This window comes from Schistocerca americana, chromosome 3, assembly GCF_021461395.2.
Source record: "Schistocerca americana isolate TAMUIC-IGC-003095 chromosome 3, iqSchAmer2.1, whole genome shotgun sequence".
In the NCBI taxonomy this organism is placed as follows: Eukaryota; Metazoa; Arthropoda; class Insecta; order Orthoptera; family Acrididae; genus Schistocerca; species Schistocerca americana.
This window is the reverse complement of record NC_060121.1, coordinates 711,519,088-711,540,819: the sequence shown is the minus strand read 5'-3', so window position 1 is coordinate 711,540,819 and position 21,732 is coordinate 711,519,088. Positions and strand designations below refer to the sequence as shown.

General features: G+C 45.7%; 1 protein-coding gene across 1 annotated transcript in view; it reads left to right on the top strand.

Moving 5' to 3' along the window:
- The first annotated feature begins 899 nt into the window (after positions 1 to 899).
- Positions 900 to 21,732, top strand: part of LOC124605636 (membrane-bound alkaline phosphatase-like) — a 199,344-nt gene continuing 178,511 nt past the window's right edge. The window contains exon 1 of the mRNA XM_047137454.1: positions 900 to 1,047. Coding sequence (XP_046993410.1) covers positions 963 to 1,047 — 85 coding nt within the window. The 5' untranslated portion in view covers positions 900 to 962. The remainder of the gene's footprint in view (positions 1,048 to 21,732) is intronic.

The following is a 21,732-nucleotide window of genomic DNA, read 5'->3' as shown; positions in this document are numbered from 1 at the left end:
ATTTGGTAAAGTGTTATAAGGTGATGGCGTTACTGAGTGGACATGAATCTTTCATGTGTCTCTTCTTACACTTTCACGGATACTGAACTTTTTAGTTATGTATACGACAGACAGAAAATCATATGGTCAAGAAAGGAAATGTGCTTTTTAATTCTATACGCATGCAGTTTCGTGAACAAGTTGTATGGTTTGTGAGCAAATGCCCACAACTGCCGCTGGAGAGCGCTGAGGACGTAATATCACGTTAACCAGCTAGTGCAGTGTGCCGTCGGTACTGTGTCGAAGCCCGTAATAAAGACAGGCCGTGGCGTGTAGGTCGCAGCACTTGACACTGCACGTCTCACAAGTGCCAGCAGCCGTCTCCGACGGGGAACGAGTAACTGTTCCACACAAGTTTAATAATTCTTGACTGTGTGTTTAAACGCGTGCAAGTTCTCGATAGCACACGGCAAAATTAAGACCTTTAGTGGGTACCTTTTCAGTTAAACATTGATTTCTTGTGGTCCCTGCTCAGACACGAGCGTTCACGAAGTTTGATAGCCGACTAGTGCGAGGTCACGAGTTCGGTGCAGGGCCCGTATATCTCGTTGGCCCCGCGCTGTGCCTCGTGACGTTGGATATCCCTCCAGCGTGCACGTCAACCTCAGCTGGCTCGCCCTTGTGACGACGGCTTTAGCCACCTTCGTAGACCAGGCCTACCTTGGGCCGGTAGGCATTGATCCGCCGGGAAGTGAAGCACGATTTGGGGAAACGGATTGCGACGGCGTAAAGGAGGAAAATCCGCGGGTCGCCTCTGAGAAGTAGTTTCGCGTTAACGCGCTCGCGTGCGGGCGCGCCAGTGTCCTGTGGCAAATAGTGACAAGTGTTCCGGCGTGGCGGCAGTGGAGGGGCAGCTGGGCCGGTGGACTGGCTGGCTCTCGCTATATAGCGACGGCCGGCCGCGCCTCCACCAGTCGTCCGACATGCCCGCTCTGCGCTCTGTACTGCTACCGGTGGCCCTGCTGCCGCTGCTCGCCCGCTGCGGGCCCGTGCACGTGCGAGACACCGGTACGTACACCACCTGCCTAGAGGGTCGCCTCTGCGAACGCGCTCCTGGCGCCGGGTTTGAGTTCTCTGAACCCCCTAATTCTCTACAGCATCATAATCTCACAGCTTGCTTCTCAACAAGCCAAATAAATATACACGATGTTCGGAAACTCTCGTCACGGGCTTTATGATTTATAAGGGGAGGGGGGTGGGGGTAAATACATAATATTCTGAATAATAACATATGTCTGGAAACTTACCGTTTCCGTTCTACGACGGTTCAGGTGTGTAATGCGTCCACGTCTGCCGAAGGAAAAAGAAAAGCCTCAGAGTTGCTTGTCCTTGTATGCAACATGGCAAACAGGATGACGTATGCTACTTCTTGTGGGGTAGTATACGGCATTTCATTTACGACAGTCCAGTAGAAACAGAGAAATATTTGCTGGGACGAGTTCTGGCCGCTGCACTTAGTGAAGAGACACCAGGCCGGCTGGAGAGTGTATACCAGAACATGCTTCTTAAGCACCTTGTCGGTAACAACGTATATAGTGGCCACATCGAGCGGCTGTTGTAATGCATCCGTACGTACACTATGCTGGGTTCGTTTTGTTTTGGAATAACGTAAACAAGTGACGTTAAAGTGCTAATGTAAACAAATCTCCTTAACTGATAAACCCGATGTTTCGTTATGTCTCTTTTTCGAATACTACCTAATAACTCTAATATAACACTCCTAATTCCTCAAGCAGAAGTGGATGAGTTCAACATCTGAAAGTAAACTCTCGTAGAACGGAAACGGTAAGTTTTGTGGGCGTAGCTTCCTACTCAAAATATTATGTAATGACTCCCCCCTCTACAAGTCTTAAGAGTTTGTAACGCGAATTACCGAACATGTTTATTACGTTGCAAATTATGGCAGTCTGCAGGTTATAGCTAAAGGTCTTCGTTGACACTGAAATTTGGCTACACTTTAAATGCGGCCGTCCACACCCTACGTCACAGTATAGAACAGATTTTTGCAGTGACTTTGTGTCAAGTTGTACACAGCCATTGGAAGCCTGTTAACTAGATACTGAAATGAGCCTATAAAATGTGAATTAGTCGCAATTTATAAATAGACTTTCCTTCACATTTAGATTTTGACTCAAACTGATCCTATATATTTTCCATCGAAGAAGTTTAGAACCTTGCAAAGCACTCTGCCTCCTTTCAGATTTTCCACGATTCTCCATTTTTTCTCTTCTTTGGTTTCTCTGAGTCTCCGTTCTGACCTCACATTCCAATTGCGCGTCTTGTCCCCGTACACGTGTCAGTATCCAATCATTATTGTATCCATTTGTGCTTGTTTTATGTGAAGTTTGACTCGTATGGTCCATGCTACTGTTCACTTGACCACTTTTTTTTATATGCCACGATTCTGTTGTTGAGCGTTGTTGGTATCGTGCCGATGTAGTTGCACAATTATACTTTCTTTCTGACATCTGCTTCTAGGTTTGACATCTTCTGTTTGCTTGTGCTAGAGAATAATCTGTGTTACTTTTCTGTCAGCTTAACATCGAAAATGTTTCTCGTTATTTTGCGTACTTCGTTCACCTCAGTTTCCATGTCCCTTTTCGTAAGGGGTTTCCGTGTCTCGAATGCACGCAGTATTTCCGGCTTGTTTACTGTGTTATGGAATGGATGGACATGACATTTCGAATTACATATGTGATGTGTCTACCTGTAGACTCTAATCATTTTCTGTAGTCCGATTTTCTGCCAGAACTTCTGTCCTCCTGTAGCTTCGAGGAATCTAATACAGATATTTAAATGCGCAACTCTTTTTTTTTTGCCGTACTGTGGTTATTTGTACAGGCGTGCCACGTGCATGCGTTTGTTTCTTTGAAGATTTCGTTTAACATAAGAAACTCAGTTTCGGTGAGAAAATGAATGATACGAATAACTCGAGTTGTGTTGACGGCCCTTCCTTCATTATCTGCTCTTGCTACGTGAAGGTGTTCTTTTATTGATACATACAATATTTTCCTGCTATTTATGCTGAAATATTCTTAATTATGCGGATGCTAAGTTATGGCGAATGAATGGTTTGTAGCGCAATCCGAGGTCTAGGCTAGGGTGAAAGAAGAAAGTTTGGCTGTTAGTTGGTGATGCCAAATACTCAGAATATTTAATATTGTGTGTGGTTATAGGCTGACCGGTAGCATAGCCGCAGGTCTACATTAGCTTGAGAGCTCATGGTTTCACTTTCTATTACTTTCTGTTTACTTGAATCCAGAGTCCTGCATCATATATAAGGAGGTTCCGCAATGTTACAGACTTGCAGAAAGGTAAATTTATCAACTTGACAAAAGGGAATGCGGTCCAGAAACGACCGGGTTGAAAGTTATAAGCAAAAATCATTTTGACACCTCTGAAAGTGAAATATATGTACCGACACTGTTGTTACCAAGATTGTAGGATAGACAACTTTCAGCTTTGGTGGTATGGACCACAACAAGATAAAGTATCTAGTCAGCTTGGGTTTTAAAATGCACACGAAAGAGCTATGAGAAGTGGCAGGAAGGAGAGGAAGAGGTAGGAAATGCCACAATGTGACGAAAATAACTGAATCTGTCCCTTCAAACGAAGTATTTTTCTAGGGAAATTCAGCCTCATTGCTCTCTATAACGTAGTATATTAAGGTAGCTGTTGCGTTAAATACTAAATGTATCAGCCGCGATCGAAGCGCAAATACCGTTCCGTCATTGGTTACACAGATCGGCTGTTCCATGATCGTAATTTCTCACGATCTCTCGCGTTAGGCGATAGCAACACTCACATTGAAGTTAGAACGCGCATTGCCTCTCGTAACGTTTTACCAGCTGGAGCGTTGTTTTTCGTTATCGTTGTTCCGGCACCTGCTTGGAATTTTTAACCTTACGCGTTCATGTTGGCGAAATCTCACACTCTACTTCTTAAGTCACCAAATAAAACTTTTTATGACGTCCTAAGCGATAGGTACCTAATATTTAAAGCGTTATTTCTTGAACATAATGGTAATTGCGAGCTTATCAGTGCTATTTCAATCTACTGGCGTCGTTTTACCCATGCACGCTTATTTTGTTGTGGAGAATAAAGGCCCTTACTACATTTCTTACACACAACTGAGTTTTTCTTTTTTCTTTCATTTATTTGCCATCGATTCCGAAGTAACATCGGCTTCATTTTCTGACGATATAGCACTTTGATCTATGCGTGTAGTAAACAGAACTACTTTACTCTGTGACGAAATGTTTCACAATTGACCTCCACAATTTGCAGGGCTATGGAAGTAACATGACATGCTGATTTAAACATCCTATATGTTCACATTCAGTACCGAAATTTTCTTTCCAATTTGTTAATCGTCGAAAACTCAGACAATATAGTTCTAGTCTAAATCCTGACAGAAATCTGTAGTGGTAATATCGGTTGTCAAACATGACAAGGGGCATCTTTTCCATTTGTTAACAGTCGTGTGTTATGTATAATCGTAATCAGATATTGAAATTTCGCTCATGAGCAAACTTAGGGGATTTCCTGTTGACGTATGATGAAGTATTTATTCTGAGGCTTGGCGACAAATGTGATCTTTCTGTGCAACGCTTCTTCGATCGAATTAAAATCGGAAGCTAGACTGGAGGGGATAGAGCAACTAATGAGTTGCCGCGAGAAATACGGGATTTCGATTCTCCATCACGTCATCAATTTTAATGACACCAGCTTCAATTGTAGGATAATTCCCAAACTGTAAGGTCTTAAACTTCCTGGCAGATTAAAACTGTGTGCCCGACCGAGACTCGAACTCGGGGCCTTTGCCTTTCGCGGGCAAGTGCTCTACCAACTGAGCTACCGAAGCACGACTCACGCCCGGTACCCACAGCTTTACTTCTGCCAGTATCTCGTCTCCTACCTCCCAAACTTTACAGAAGGTAGGAGACGAGATACTGGCAGAAGTAAAGCTGTGGGTACCGGGCGTGAGTCGTGCTTCGGTAGCTCAGTTGGTAGAGCACTTGCCCGCGAAAGGCAAAGGTCCCGAGTTCGAGTCTCGGTCGGGCACACAGTTTTAATCTGCCAGGAAGTTTCATATCAGCGCACACTCCGCTGCAGAGTGAAAATCTCATTCTGGAAACATCCCCCAGGCTGTGGCTAAGCCATGTCTCCGCTATATCCTTTCTTTCAGGAGTGCTAGTTCTGCATGGTTCGCAGGAGAACTTCTGTAAAGTTTGGAAGGTAGGAGACGAGATACTGGCAGAAGTAAAGCTGTGGGTACCGGGCGTGAGTCGTGCTTCGGTAGCTCAGTTGGTAGAGCACTTGCCCGCGAAAGGCAAAGGTCCCGAGTTCGAGTCTCGGTCGGGCACACAGTTTTAATCTGCCAGGAAGTTTCATATCAGCGCACACTCCGCTGCAGAGTGAAAATCTCATTCTGGAAACATCCCCCAGGCTGTGGCTAAGCCATGTCTCCGCTATATCCTTTCTTTCAGGAGTGCTAGTTCTGCATGGTTCGCAGGAGAACTTCCGTAAAGTTTGGAAGGTAGGAGACGAGATACTGGCAGAAGTAAAGCTGTGGGTACCGGGCGTGAGTCGTGCTTCGGTAGCTCAGTTGGTAGAGCACTTGCCCGCGAAAGGCAAAGGTCCCGAGTTCGAGTCTCGGTCGGGCACACAGTTTTAATCTGCCAGGAAGTTTCATATCAGCGCACACTCCGCTGCAGAGTGAAAATCTCATTCTGTAAGGTCTTAGTTTTCAACAGTCTGTCACATTACTAATGCTACCATTATTCGCCCTGATAAAACAATTTAGCTATGGTGGGTGACTCTTTCAACTATGAAAGGGTTTCATTTCAAGCAGGTTTTATTAGAGAGAGAGATTGCTACTTCTTATCAAATGACAGATGTGGCGACCAAATGCCATCATTTGTAGCAAAGCGTAACGAACGTCCATAATATGTTTCAAGCACTTCTATACAAGGAGAGTACTTCATAAGTAACAGTTATAGTGAAATGAGTGATTTCTTTCACGTGTTTTCAACAAATGTCATTTCCACACTTTAAGTTACAAATTTTGTACTTGTAAAATGCTTTTCAGTACAATTTAGTGAAACATACGATGATATTAGGAAAGTCTGAAGACAACGGTAAAGCAGAAAGTTTGACTTAAGTAAGTATGGAACAGATGGCTACCAGTATGCTGTGAGGAGATTACCAAAATGCAGCTCAACTCCCTGACCGTATGCTACCTCACGTTATTTGTCCCAAACGGAATTTACCTTTAAAATTACTGTCTCGTGTCACTTTGGATTATATCCACACAACAATTTTGGGGGTACATATATCTGTTCTTAATGTGACTAAAATTTTCATTTGAAGTAAGACAAACATGCCAGGGGGGCAATAGTCATGTTCAAAATTGTACTTAAGCCTGTTGTTGGAGTCACTTCCCTCAGTCAGCATTAAGGCAGCAGCATGATAAAAGACTACGCGGAGCACGGCTTCGTATGGTATTTCACGACACTATACCTGCGCTCTGCAAAGTGTTGTCGGCCGGAGTGGCCGTGCGCTTCTAGGCGCTTCAGTCGGGGACTGCGAGACCGCTACGTTCGCAGGTTCGAATCCTGCCTCGGGCATGGATGAGTGTGTGGTCCTTAGATTAGTTAGGTTTAAGTAGTTCTAAGTTCTAGGGGACTGATGACCTCAGACGTTGAGTCCCATAGTGCTCAGAGCCATTTGAACCTTTGCAAAGTGTTACAGCAATGCAGAGATTCACTTGTTCTCCAGACGTGTTGTACAGCACTGCGATTCCTCATTTTTCTGGGCCATTCATTCTAAGAATCGTTATGGGTTCTCTGTTCTTAACCTATATACAGGTAAACTATGTAACAGACAATCTGCGCTTGGCTCTTACATTCTTTCTAGTAGTCACCATCTAGTAAAGCCATCAGGTCCAAATTAATTACAGTCCGATTAAGCCGAGGTATCTGCGTGGTGCTAAAACTGCCAGTCTCGCAAGAAAAGTAAAAAAATGAGAGGTCCTCCAGCCAAATACCAAAAACATGCGGTTAAATGTCTGTTACACGTGAAATCACACATATTTAAAGGTTGTGGATTCAGATAAATATCAAGGGATTCAAATGAAAAGGTACGAGACATTGTAATAAACAATCCGGTTCAAATCTGCATATGTCGCTTTGGGATAAAATAGAGGTTCTTCATGGAACGCGTATGTAGTGACGCCGCCTCCACATAAGAATTTATAAGCTGTGCCCTCAGTCGGCAAGGTGATGCTCACGGTCTTTTTTGACGTCCGAGATCCGATAGTCATCGAAGATCCACTAATAGTGATTTGTACTTTCAGACACTCCGCAGCCTACGCAAGTTCATAAAGAGAAAATGGCCTGGGCTACTCACGGAGGGAGTGATTTTGCTCCACGGTAATGCACTTCCACACGTCTCGGAGGTCAGACAAAACGTAATGGCCAAGGTTAAGTGGGAGCAGCTTGAGCATCCGCCCTACAGCCCGCATATGTCGCGCTGCGACTTCAGTGTGTTTGGTTTGCTCCTAAAACATCTCAAAGGGAAGTGCTTCAACTCAGACGACGAAATGAAGGACACACTCGAGTAGACTGGACTTGACTGGTCCTGACTTTTGGCTCATGTTACAACCACAGCAATACTATGAACAGTGGGATAACTGTCCTCATGTCTCTCGTGATTAATATTGAATAAAGACCCCAGTTACACTCACTGCGTAGTTTCGTACCTTTTGAACAACCCTCATATAGAAATTTAAGTTTGTGTAACCACATAGAAAATATTGTGAGTAAAATTAACCAAAGACCGCGTTTTATAGCCAGAACGATTAGAAGGTACAACAAATCTACTAAGGAGTATTACTGCGCTATATGGTATCCTTACCAGGTGGGACTCACGTACGACATCGAAAAACTTCGGAGGAGGACAGTCGCTTTTTTATTCGCGGAAAATAGGGAAGAAAGTGACAGTGACACAAATGAAGGACATTGTGTGAACCCTCTGCCAAACACTGGAGTGTGAAACGTAGAGTCAGCATGTAGACATAGATGTAAAGGAATTTAAGTACGGCGTAATACAGATAATGCTAAAACGGACAAAGATTTTTCAGAGACGTATCGTAATCTTTTATCCTACCATCGTGTGTATACACACCTAACTACAGATACCGATTATATTCCATATCGCCGGCCGATGTGGCCGTGCGGTTAAAGGCGCTGCAGTCTGGAACCGCAAGACCGCTACGGTCGCAGGTTCGAATCCTGCCTCGGGCATAGATGTTTGTGATGTCCTTAGGTTAGTTAGGTTTAACTAGTTCTAAGTTCTAGGGGACTAATGACCTCAGCAGTTGAGTCCCATAGTGCTCAGAGCCATTTGAACCATTGTATTCCATATCAGTTATGCCTGTTCACACCACATTTTATCGAAATGAAGTAGATTAGTCTAAGACATTTTGTATTCAGCGATTTTATTTGCAGCTGCTCTTAATCCCTCAATTCCTGCATTTGTTTTAGACTCCACGTGACTTCACAGGTAAATTAGTGATGTGTAATAAACTAAGAAATCAGATAGAGCACTAATTAAATGTACTGTAAGTCGACCCCCCCCCCCCCCCCGAGTCAACTTGCATCACATCTGAGAGCAGTCGTAGAAAAAATATAGTAGCTGATCATAAGCCGTATAGTCCATCACGACTCTCTGCAGAGCAGAGCCGGTTAGTGGAGCACAGTTTATTTCGTTATCTCCTGTCCCGTCATATCCCGTCGCAAATTACGCCTTTACTGCTGAGTTATAGTAGCGAAGTTTCGTAATGAGGTATGGGTCGAGGACGGCTACACGTGAATGTCAAGGTCTCTGTTTGGATCCCTGAGTGCCAGGAACAGCATCGGGGGACGAATCCCACTGGTTAAGGCAGTGTGATCACATTCGGCAGGAGTGTTGTTCATAGCCCGGTCAAACCAACAGGATTTAGTGAGCCATGGTTTCCCAACATCACTTCAGGCGAATTCAGGGAAAGTTCCTTTGCAGATGCCATTCATGTCGTACACTTTCCAATTTCGTGCTTGCTCTACTTGCCTAAACCGAGAGGTTAATACCGGTACATCGTATTTACTACATCCTAATCTTGAATGTCGCGTATAAGGAGAGGGAGTAAGATTTACACTTGTGCTTTCACCCTCGAAAAGTGCAGGAGCCCTGCGAGGCAGCTGTTGCAACGATACCGGCGGAGCCTACAATTAACCGTTACGATTCTACACTCAGTGCGTTTTAAATGTCGCAACGCTTCACTCGTAACTATGACAGTTCCACTTATTTAATGGAGGTTAGTACACACTGTAATGGCTCTTCTCTCCCTCCCCCCCCCCACCCCCTCCTTCGCCCCACCCTTAGTTCGCGTATGAATGGGTGACCAGAGTTCTGCAATAGATTTGCTACGCTGTGTTCCCTCTTCTTGTCACCCCATAGGGTTACACTTTAATATCTTACTACATTCATTCGTCTCTAACAAGAGAGACATACTGTGAAAGAAACAGTTTTCTAGAAAAAATAGCTGAGTTGCAGTCTAAGATGTGATCGGGTTAATCAGTAGAAAAATATCCAAGCTAAAGCATATGTATATATCATATAAGATCAAAAACAAAATGCATTGACGGTAATACGTCCAATCACCCGTAGCGTGGATAACTGCGTGGCACGAGACCTGAAAATGAGTCGGATTTTCGTTGCCAGCTGTTTCAAAGTGCAGAATTTTTTTCCTCACCATTTATTTTTCGTGTAAGACCATACATTTTCAATAGGCTTCAATAGGCTGAGCGTCACGGGACTGTGAGGGCAAATCCAGTATCTGCACACCTTTTTCTTTTTTCCAGTCGCTGCAGAGCCTTCTGCGGAGCTACGGATCATTGTCCTCCTGTAATATTCAGTTTTCATTTTTGTCGGTGAACCGAAGTTTGGCAGTCGGTATCAAACATCTTTGATTAATTTTTAACATCATCTGCGCATTTAAATTCTCAGTTAACTCGTGCAAAACACGTTTAAGAATTCAAAGTAAACTAATGTCTAAGGACTGTGCTTGAAGGGCAAAGGTTCCCTCTAGTAAGCTGTGAAAGAACTAGGGCGATATCTTTTACCATCTATGTGTAATGCGGACGACGTTCTTACTTAACAGACAGTATTACGAATTCATTGCTCGATCCTAGAACAACATACATCAGCATTATCTGAACCTCTCACATTATACTCTTCGTCTTGTCAGTTACAGGAGAAATTCATTTGCAGGAGACACGATATCGTGTTAGTACAGCCACCACATCTCACTCAGTTTGGTCTAATGATAAAAGGTTTACTCCTCCTCCTCCTCCTCCTCCTCCTCCTCTTCCTCTTCCTGCTCCTGCTCCTCAGAGCATGACACTACTACAATTAAGCCCCTTCGTAATTCGTCGAGTCGAGAAGCTAATCGATGCAACCACATAGTCACAGCAAATGCTGGAGAGAGTGCTTGTGTTCCGCGACATTGTCATATTTTCGCTACGATAACGGATTCATTTTTGCCAAAATTTCGTCTTAATTTTATTTAGAGTGTAATGGGCACATTTAGCAGGGCGAAAGCTTTTTGTTTTTCCGCTGGGAAGCTGTTCTCCTGGTATGTTCTCAGGGTGATCCTGATCTCGTTATGAAGGCTGAAAATAGCCTGGGAGCTGGGCAGTTTTCGTGTAAGTAAGGCTGCTGCCTGCTTCGTGCCGATGTCAGCTGAGCAAGAGTGCCACCTCGCCCTGAGCGAAAGGCACCAAGCCGCCTCTGCAGTCCAAGAGGATAATTGAGCACGGCATTTTTACCTACTCTGTTAGGACTTCAATAGTATGAGACACTGAGACGCCGCCCCCCAGGGGATCCACAACTCTTTTGTGGATAAGTGTGTAGCGAGCACGGGACCCCGAGCTAATGTGGCCTTCCTTCCTTTCCGGGCTGCATACCTTCCCTTTCCGTATCCTTCCCCATCCCCCGTCTTCGCCCCCCCCCCTCACCTCTGGCTCTTTCCTTCCCCTTCTCCCCCTCTGGGGAGTATGGTTTGTGCCTACGTCCGGAGACGGACGCTTGTAAATGTACCGCACTCTTCGCCTTCCTTGCTTGTATGTCTTCATCTTTCTTCGTCCTTCTCTTTTCCTTACCTCTTCTCTTTACCTCTTCTCTTTACCCTTTTCTCCGCTGCGGCGTTTGAGACCTCTCTTCTTTTATTTCCCTGTCTCTTTCTTCCTCCCTGTGCATGTCTGAAGGCCGACCCACGCACTTCCTTGCGTAGCCGGTGACGGGGTAACGCGTATTTCCCCGCCCCGGGTAGACAGGTAGGACACGTACGTACCCCCTGGTAACGGCCAGGCCCAGGGAGGGGTGATTACCCGAGCTGATACCTTCCGAAAGTGCCGATTGGTCCCTCCGTCCGTTTGTCGGGAGGTGTGACCTGAGGTGTGAACAATCACCTAAGGCGGGTGTGCCCTCGGTGAGGGCCCCCACAAGGGAGGAGCGCGCCATCGGAGACGCCGGTAATCATGGGGGATTCTTCCGCAATGGTTTCCTCACCTTCCACTATGTCTGCTCACAAACGTAAGTTCACTGAGTCTCAGCCACAGACGGTTCTTCCATCGTTGCCACAGTTCCTTGTTGTTTCTCGGTCTGACGAAGGTCACGACTTTTCCACGGTCAACCCTTTCATTATTCAGAAAGGTGTCGACGCAATTGCGGGTCCTGTAAAGTCTTGTTCCAGATTACGGAATGGTACCCTGTTGTTAGAAACACACAGTGCCCTCCAGGCTCAAAAATTGCTGCGTACTTCTCTGCTCCACACCTTCCCTGTCCGGGTGGAACCGCACCGTACCTTAAATACCTCGCGTGGAGTCGTTTATACACGCTCCCTCGATGGATTGTCTGACGAAGAAATTCAGCACTACCTGTCTGACCAGGGCGTCACCGCTGTTCATCGGGTTACGAAAAGGGTTGACTCGAACATCATTCCAACCCGCACTGTCTTCTTGACATTTGACAAAGTTCAACTCCCATCAAAAATCAAAGCAGGCTATGAGATAATTTCCGTTCGCCCTTATGTCCCGAACCCTGCGCGTTGCTATCGATGTCAGCGGTTCAATCACACCAGCCAGTCCTGTTCCAATCCGGCCAAATGTGTTACGTGTGGCAAGGATGCCCATGAGGGTGCTTGTCCACCTCCATCCCCTCACTGCATCAACTGTATGGGTGACCACGCTGCTTCCTCTCGAGATTGCCCCGTTTTTAAGGATGAAAAGCTCATCCAGGAAATAAGAGTGAAGGAAAAGGTGTCGACCTTTGCTGCTCGAAAGTTACTCGCCAGTCGACAGCCCACCGTGCCTCAGAAAGGAAAATACAGCACTGTCCTTGCTTCTCCTCGGCCAACAAAGGAGGCGGCCACGCAGACTTGCGACCTCACATTTAGTACCACGGTCGTCAGATCGGCCAGCGCAAAGATCGCCCGTTCAACCTCACCACTTTCGCCTGCCCACTCTATGGCTCACTCTTCGTCGGGTTCTGCTAAATCTCGAGCCCAAAAGTCAGACGCCAAGTCTTCGAAAAAAGAGAATTCTCGTGAAGAGTTTTTACGTACTGCAACTTCACAACCATCGGTTCCTCCTTCATCTAAAAATCATACCTCCAAGAAGGCTACGAAGAAACACAGTTCCTCTCCTTCTCCGCCAAGGCGTGTCCCAACTACAGCACCACCAGGCGGAAATCGCCCTCGGCCATCTTCTGTGTCGCCGAGGCGCACTGCTGGTGGCCGGTCAACTGGCCGATCGTTGGTGTCAGGAGCTGCTCCTGACCAACCTATGGATCAGGATCTTCTGCCTTCGACTGAATGCCATTCCATGCTGTCGGTCGCAAGCTCTGTGCAGTCGTTGAGTTGACAGCACCCTTGGTCACATTCCTCCATTTTCTGTTCACCCTATGTCCATTATCCACTGGAATATCCGCGGCATTCGCGCCAATCGGGATGAATTGTCGATCCTCTTACGATCCTACTCGCTGGTCATCTTCTGTCTTCAGGAAACAAAGCTGCGTCCCCATGACCGCTTTGTTCTCCCTCATTTTCAGTCCGTCTGGTATGACCTCCCCTCTGTTGAAGGCACTCCAGTCCATGGAGGACTCGTGATACTGCTCCATGATACTCTCCATTATCACCCAATCCCCTTAAACAGTTCCTTCCAAGCTGTCGCCGTCCGTCTTTCCCTTTCTGGATACACGTTCTCTCTATGTACGGTATACATTCCATCGTCTACACCACTGGCACGAGCTGATCTCCTTCATCTTCTTGATCAGCTTCCACCCCCCTATTTGCTGGTTGGGGACTTCAATGCCCACCACCCGCTTTGGGGATCTCCACATCCTTGTCCACGTGGCTCACTATTGCTAGACGTCTTCCACCAAGCGGATCTAGTCTGCCTCAACACTGGGGTCCCCACATTTTTGTCTGCCTCCACGGCAAATTTATCTCATTTGGACCTTGCGGTCGGTACTGTCCGCTAGCTCGGCGCTTCGAATGGTTCGCCCTTGATGATACACACTCGAGTGACCACTTTCCATGTGTTCTTCGACTGCAGCCTCAACTGCCATATATGCGCTCGCGACGCTGGAAGTTTGCCCAAGCCGATTGGACACTTTTTTCGTCTCTAGCGACATTCGATGACCGTCGCTTTCCCAGCGTCGACGATGAGGTCACACATTTTACCGACGTTATTCTCACAGCTGCGGAACGTTGAATACCACGCACCTCCGAATTGCCCCGGCGCCCTCCAGTTCCTTGGTGGAACGAGGCATGCCGTGACGCAATACGTGAGCGGCGACGTGCTCTTCGCATTTTCCGTCACCATCCAACTTTGGCCAACTGTATCCGATATAAGCAGCTCCGTGCGCGATGCCGTCGCGTGATCCGCGATAGCAAGAAGGCAAGCTGGCAATTCTTTATTAGCTCATTTAACACCTTCACTCCCTCCTCGGAAGTTTGGAGTCGGCTTCGACGGTTCTCAGGCGCGCCTAGTTTCTCCCCGGTCTCTGGGCTCACTGTCGCGCATGATACCTTAGTGGACCCCGTCGCAATTTCTAACTCATTGGGTCAGCACTTTGCTGAGATTTCGAGCTCTTCAAATTACCCGCCAGCGTTTCTCCCGAAGAAACGTGCAGCGGAAGTGCGACATCTTGCTTTCTCCTCTCAAAATCGCGAAAGCTACAATACTGTTTTCTCCATGCGCGAACTCCAACATGCACTCTCTTCTTCTCGCTCCTCCACCCCAGGACCGGATGGTATCCATGTCCAAATGTTGCTGCATTTATCAACCCATAGCCTGCGTTACCTCCTTCGCCTTTATAATCGAATTTGGACCAACAGTACCATTCCCAGGCGATGGCGGGAAGCTATTGTCGTCTCCGTTCCGAAACCTGGAAAGGACAAACATCTCCCCTCTAGCTATCGCCCAATTTGTCTCACGAGTAGTGTCTGTAAGGTTTTGGAGCGTATGGTGAATTACCGTTTAGCTTGGTGGCTGGAATCCCGCAGTCTTTTAACACCAGCCCAATGCGGATTCCGACAACATCGTTCTGCCGTTGACCATCTTGTTGCTCTCTCCACTTATATCATGAACAATTTCCTCCGGAAACGCCAAACGGTAGCAATATTTTTTGATCTGGAGAGAGCATACGATACCTGTTGGAGGACAGGCATCCTCCGCACACTGTTCTCTTGGGGCATTCGAGGCCGGCTGCCCCTTTTTCTTCGCGAATTTATGGCAGAGCGCACATTTAGGGTGCGGGTGAACACTACTCTCTCCCGTACTTTCTCCCAAGAAAACGGGGTACCCCAGGGCTCCGTGCTGAGTGTTGTACTGTTTGCCATCGCCATTAATCCAATTATGGATTGTCTCCTTCCTGATGTCTCGGGCTCCCTCTTTGTGGACGATTTTGCGATCTACTACAGCTCTCAACGGACCAGCCTTCTTGAAAGACGTCTTCAAGGATGTCTCGATCGCCTCCACTCGTGGAGCATCGAAACCGGCTTCCGTTTCTCACCCAGTAAGACCGTTTGTGTTAATTTTTGGCGACGTAAGGAGTTTCTTCCGCCCTCCTTACATCTAGGTCCTGTCAACCTTCCGTTTTCCGACGTCGCTAAATTCTTGGGTCTTATGTTTGACAGAAAACTGTGCTGGTCCTCCCACGTTTCCTATCTTTCGGCTCGCTGTCTGCGTTCCCTTAACACCCTCCGTGTCCTGAATGGCACCTCTTGGGGAGCGGACCGAGTGGTCCTTCTCCGCCTCTATCGCGCCTTAGTGCGCTCGAAATTGGATTATGGAAGCATAGTCTACTCCTCTGCTCGGCCGTCTATTCTTCGGCGTCTCGACTCTATCCACCACCGTGGATTACGTTTAGTGTCTGGAGCTTTTTACACCAGCCCTGTGGAAAGCCTTTATGCTGAGACTGCTGAACCTCCGCTATCCAATCGGCGGGCAGTCCTTCTGAGTCGTTATGCTAGCCATCTGTCTTCCATGCCTGCTAATCCAGCCCATGACCTTTTTTTCGACGCCTCCTTTGATGTCGGGTATGCAGGCCGCTCCTCCTCCCTACTACCCCCGGGAGTCCGCTTCCGTCAACTGCTCCATTCTCTATCCTTGCGCTTTCCTAAAACCTTCTTGACAACTTGGGGTACAGCACCGCCTTGGCTCCGTCCCCGGATTGACTTGCTCAGAGACCTATGTCAATTTCCCAAGGATGGTACCCCTACACTTGTTTACCGTCGGGCATTTGCTGCTCTATGTGCACAAATGACGGAAGCCACATTTATTTACACCGATGGCTCGAAAACATCGTTAGGTGTAGGGAGTGCCTATATTGTTGGCGACACCCCAAATTACTTTCGGCTTCCTGACCAGTGTTCGGTTTATACTGCGGAGCTTTACGCTATTCTCCAGGCTGTCCACTACATCCGCCGCCATCAGCGGATACAGTACGTAATCTGCTCAGATTCTCTCAGCTCTCTCCTAAGTCTCCAAGCTCTTTACCCTGTGCACCCTCTGGTCCACCGGATTCAGGACTGTCTGCGCTTGCTCCACCTGGGGGGCGTCTCAGTGGCGTTCCTCTGGCTCCCGGGACACGCTGGTATCTGTGGAAATGAGGCGGCCGATATAGCGGCCAAGGCTGCAGTCTCTCTTCCTCGGCCAGCTATTCAGTCTCTTCCGTTTACCGATCTACGGAGCGGTTTATGTCGCCAAGTTGCTCATTTATGGCATGCGCATTGGTCTACACTTCCCCATAATAAATTGCGGGAAGTGAAAGCCCTTCCTTGCGCATGGACCTCTTCCTCCCGAACGCGTCGTCGGGAGGAGGTAATTTTAGCTAGACTCCGGATAGGGCACTGTCTTTTTAGTCATCGACATCTTTTAAGCGGTGATCCTCCCCCATTCTGTCCCCACTGCTCTCAGCCGTGGACGGTCAGACACCTTTTAATTGAATGCCCCTATTTTAATCCGTTACGCTCCCGTCTACAGCTATCGCCTGATCTATCGTCGATTTTAGCAGATGACACGCGCTCAGCTGACCGCGTTCTACAGTTTATTAGTGACAGTGAACTGACGTCAGTCATTTGAAGCCTTTTTTTTGGGGGGACAACCACCCCCTTTCTATAGTGGATTTTTAAGCATTCCTTCTGCCTTTAGTTTCTCAAATTTTATGACTTTGTTCCCATTGCTGCTGATTTTAAATTTCGTTTTTTTCCTGTTTTCTACGTCACGGGCTGGGCGCTAATGACCATAGAAGTTTTGCGCCCTAAAACCACAAAAAAAAAAAAAAAAAAAAACTGAGACGCCGCCCCACAAGCGTGGAAAGGTCCACTGATCTAGCTCCAAAATTTGGTGTACCCAATCGAAATGAGTCTCCCGACCACTGTGCTTGGTGCGAAGAAATCGACCGATCACTGGAACACTATTACATCCCATGGTCAACGTCTTATTTTTTAAAGTGCATTTTGTACTCCTAGAGTGAGAAGTTTCTGCAGCATTCCTCGTTATTTTCATGAAATAAGCGATATTCTCGTCTGTCGCATTAGCAACAGCACTGGGCTGTTTTCTAAATGTAGAGTCTTTTTTCGAAAATACGGAGTTGCGAAGCGAGATCCATGTTTTGTGGTCACTCGATCGCCGCCTGCTGTGGGTGTCATTCACCTCCTGGCTGCCATTTGGTGTTGATGGGTGCACAGATGCCTGGTTTTGAGAAAAAGTGTCGCGATCCATAATCTGAGCAGCTGGTTACCTGCTTATTTTGGTACCGGTACGCAACATGTGTTCCTTAATTTGGTAATAATTTGTGGCATTTTGTTGTTTCATTAGCTTTCATTTTGCGCGGTGTCCAGATGAGGAAATTTTGCTATACTTTCTCCATACAGTCCTCAAAACTTCTGGTACCTCCTCACAGTGTTAGCATCATTTTGTAATTCGATCTGTTAATTCTTATAGTGATTTTTGTCAGTGATTAGACCAAACATATATGTTAATCTCAGTCTTCCTTTAGATTCTAAGATCCTTTACTTTCTGCTTTAACTTTCCCACAGTCAGGTGACGTACTTACAATAGCTGTAATCTGGTGTACAGTTAAGATTTTTGACCTCACTGTGATGGCGTTATCAGTGTGCACAGTCGCCAAAATCAGCGACTAGTTACATTAAGAATACAGAGGAAGATATGATCATAGTACCCACCCGTCTTGTTTGATCAAAGATTTTATTTAAAAGTAGCAATGCACTTACATTCTTCGACTTAGATCCAAAACAGGGACTCAACTTTCAATTGGTATCGACATATTCGTTAAGACGCCACCATATAAGCATTACTGCATTTCTGTGATAAACAGTGGTTTCAGAGGAGAAAACTGGGTTTCTTTGTTATTTGGACACCCCACATGCTGTATGTTTTTGACAAAAATGTATCGTCTGTCAATTAACTGGTTACGTCCTTTAAAGGGCTCCTCAGATGGTGTTTTCATTTTATTTTATGAAGTCCCATGGAGCTGTGACAGGATGATTCTCGAATGGATTAACCTCGCACAGTCGACCTTTATTTAACTCCGTGAAGAACAAAAGGGGCAAAGAACCGAAAGTGTAGAGACCTGTTGTTGCTATTGTTGATTTGAAAGAGTAAATGCGAAACAAGCATTTATTTCCTCTGAAGGCTACTTTCTGAAATGTTAATTCCACCTATAATGACACTATTCCAGTTACTAGTCCAATATAAGTTTCTTTGTCCCATAGGTGAAATTATTTTCCTTTTTATTACAGGGGCGGGTAGCTTCGAGTGAGTACACCAGACATGCAGGAAACTCAAACGCCACGTGCAGGACGATATAAGATATTCTTCGATTCCCCACTCCTTGTGTCTACCTAACTAGTTTTGCAATGGGCTCGGTCCTGAGTGCCTTGCTTCAACACCAAATACCTCGCATATTTTCGTGATCGTAACACAGTATCTGATCTGCGTAATATCCTGGCTATAACCAATCATAAAACAAAAACGTTCTCACTCGCTGCCTGCATTACTAGTGTGCACCTGAAGAACATTTACTCTGATGTCTTCGCAAATTTCAAAACCATCTTACGTTTAAGGCAAAGTTGAAGCACTTATAGTTGTAGTACAGTCATCTCTCAGTCAAAAAATAGTAGTACAGTCATTTATCTCGTCTGAGGGTGAAGGGAGTATTCGTTATTTTTGTCCCTATTCTCTTCATTTCCTCTTTTCTAGTACTAAATTTACTATGCATTTCTTCGTGTGTTTTACATTTTGATCATGTTCTTCCATCACTCCCAGTCTCATATTTTCCGTAACTTCAAGTGCTGCGAGAGCCTACAGCGTAAATCCGCGTACATCTGTTCAAATCAAATGGCTCTTAGCACTATGGGACTCAACATCTGAGGTCATAAGTCCCCTAGAACTTAGAACTACTTAAACCTAACTAACCTAAGGACATCACACACATCCATGCCCGAGGCAGGATTCGAACCTGCGACCGTAGCAGTCCCGCGGTTCCGGACTGCAGCGCCAGAACCGCTAGACCACCGCGGCCGGCCGCGTACATCTGTAGCCATCAGTATTACTGATTTAACAAATTATTTTACTAAGTGCAAGGATCACTGTTAAATATAAGATTTATTGTAACACAGGTTACAATCTACTGGTAAAATACAAAGCGTATTCGAAAAGAAATAGCGGTTCGTACATCATATTCGTTAGAAAGAGCTTTCACAGGCAACGTCAGCATCTCAGCAACTTTTTTTTTAGTTCTCCTGGTAATCGCAGCATTTTTCCACTTAGGAACTGAACCAGTTGATAACGACTGTCTTGAGTACCTCATCGTCAAACCTTTATCGACGGAGGCATTGTTTTGGGGTGCAAAAAGAGATAGTAGTCACTCTGTCTGAGGACAGATGAACAAAGATGGCAGATGTTCGAAGTTTCTCCACGGAAATGCTTAATCTTATCTTCTGTCTAGGTCAGTAAGCATTTTCGGTACCCACAACATGCCATATCCGACTTTTCCTGTGACAACACACCCCACACTCATCTTCAAACGTCGAAGAGATCACCGTGTTTTGGTCCATTCCTTATTTTATCAATCTTTACTGGAGGCATGTCACTTCGCTCTTCATCACGCAAATTTTTAAGGTCACATTTAAAATCTCTACACTATAAACTTCCACACTCATCACAGCATGCACATAAAACACAGGTACCGATGAATTTGTGACGGATTTCCTTTGCCCAAAAATCGAACTACAAAACGTACGCCGCAATTGGAGCAACGATTTGAAGCACCCACAATCAAACGTTTATGGAACCAAACGATATCTGAGGGTTCTTAAATAATCAATAGATGGCGCTGCATTCTAAGCTGCCAAATTTTAAAGATAACGGCCCATAAATTTCTAAACCGCTGCGTATGTGAGAATGTTATGCACCATACAAATATAACTACAATTCAGTGATTTGAGAGAAAACGGAATATAGTTGTTGTAGTTGGAAACCCTGCTAGGACTGGTTACCTTACCATGTGAGTCAATAAGATACCACGATCCCTGTTTTTATGCCCTGAAAAGCTACCCATCTATATAAAATCTTACCCATATGTGAAAAAATGCGACCTAACTTCGTTTTTAAATTTCGTTGTGGCAAGAACATTCACATAGCGCAGTGAAATAATTAAAGGGGGGGGGGGGGGGGAGGGTTAACTAGAGATGACAGACAAATCTGAATCTAAAATTCTTAAGTGTAACAGCAGCAGGTAACAATGCAATACAGATTCAATTCATACTACGCATGTGTCTTAGCTCTCTGTATCCTATAACACACAATAATTTTAAAAAAATCTCAACTACTTTGACAGGAGAAGTCATCTCTATGTTTCTATCTTCGGTGGCTCGTTTTTCAAAGTCAAGCAGTCTTATAAACTTGCCTCTGTACCTGAAAATTTATTAAATAGAAATTTCAACTCTCATTAGGGCTGTTCATTCCATCGCCGCTTTAAATGCGAATATTGTGAGTGCAGAGCGGGCCGATGTGGCCGAGCGGTTCTAGTCGCTACAGTCTGGATGTGTGTGATGTCCTTAGGTTAGTTAGGTGAGTGCAGTACATTCGAGAACATAGTGCGTCAATACACACATACGGAGGTTCAATTGGCTCTGAGCACAATGGGACTTAACATCTGAGGTCATCAGTCCCCTAGAACTTAGAACTATTTAAACCTACTAATCTAAGGACATCAGACACATCCATGCCCGAGGCAGGATTCTAATCTTGGACCATAGCGGTCGCGCGGTTCCAGGCTGAAGCGCCTATAATCGCTCGGACACTTCGGCCGGCCATACGGAGGTATAGAACACCTGGAAGATTGTCTAGAACAGGAAGAATCAAAATGAGCTCTTAAAAATCCCAAATTATACTCACACGTAACAGTAGGTTGAACACTCAGGAACAAGGTATCGCATTTCATATAAAAATCCGACTCATCCGACTAAATACCTTTACGTTATCATCCGGAATATAACAGCCAAAAGAAAATCACCACGAATTTCTATTACTGCCCATAATATTACCTGATATACAGAGGAACAACGAGGTAGGCTACTTGAAAACTTGAACTGCCGGAATAAAGCTGTTCATTGATCCGATGTCTTCTGCAAAGTTCAATGTGCGACCAAAGACCTTACAGGAGTCTCAAAAATATTTCACTGAAACAAATCTAACGTTATATAATTTCTAAAACCACTTAAAATCCAGACACGTAAACCCAACCTAGGTTTGACAGCCTGCTACCATTTCACCTCAGTCCAGAACGAAGTCGGTTGAATATGAGTAGTTCAGTATCACAAGACAAAGCGTATCCACTTAGATGTGGAATTGGCACATGGACATCACGGCTGCATGTGGAAGGCAAAACTGAATGCCAGCTACTGGACCTGGAGAAGCACTTCTGCTGCCAAGCCTTTTAAAGCTGGCAGGAGTTTGTAAGACGAAACTCAGTTTCCACTCGGAGATGTACTACTCCAGTACATAAATAAGTGACCACAGATCTCTGATGCAGACTGTGTTACCGGCATAGGCACGAAAA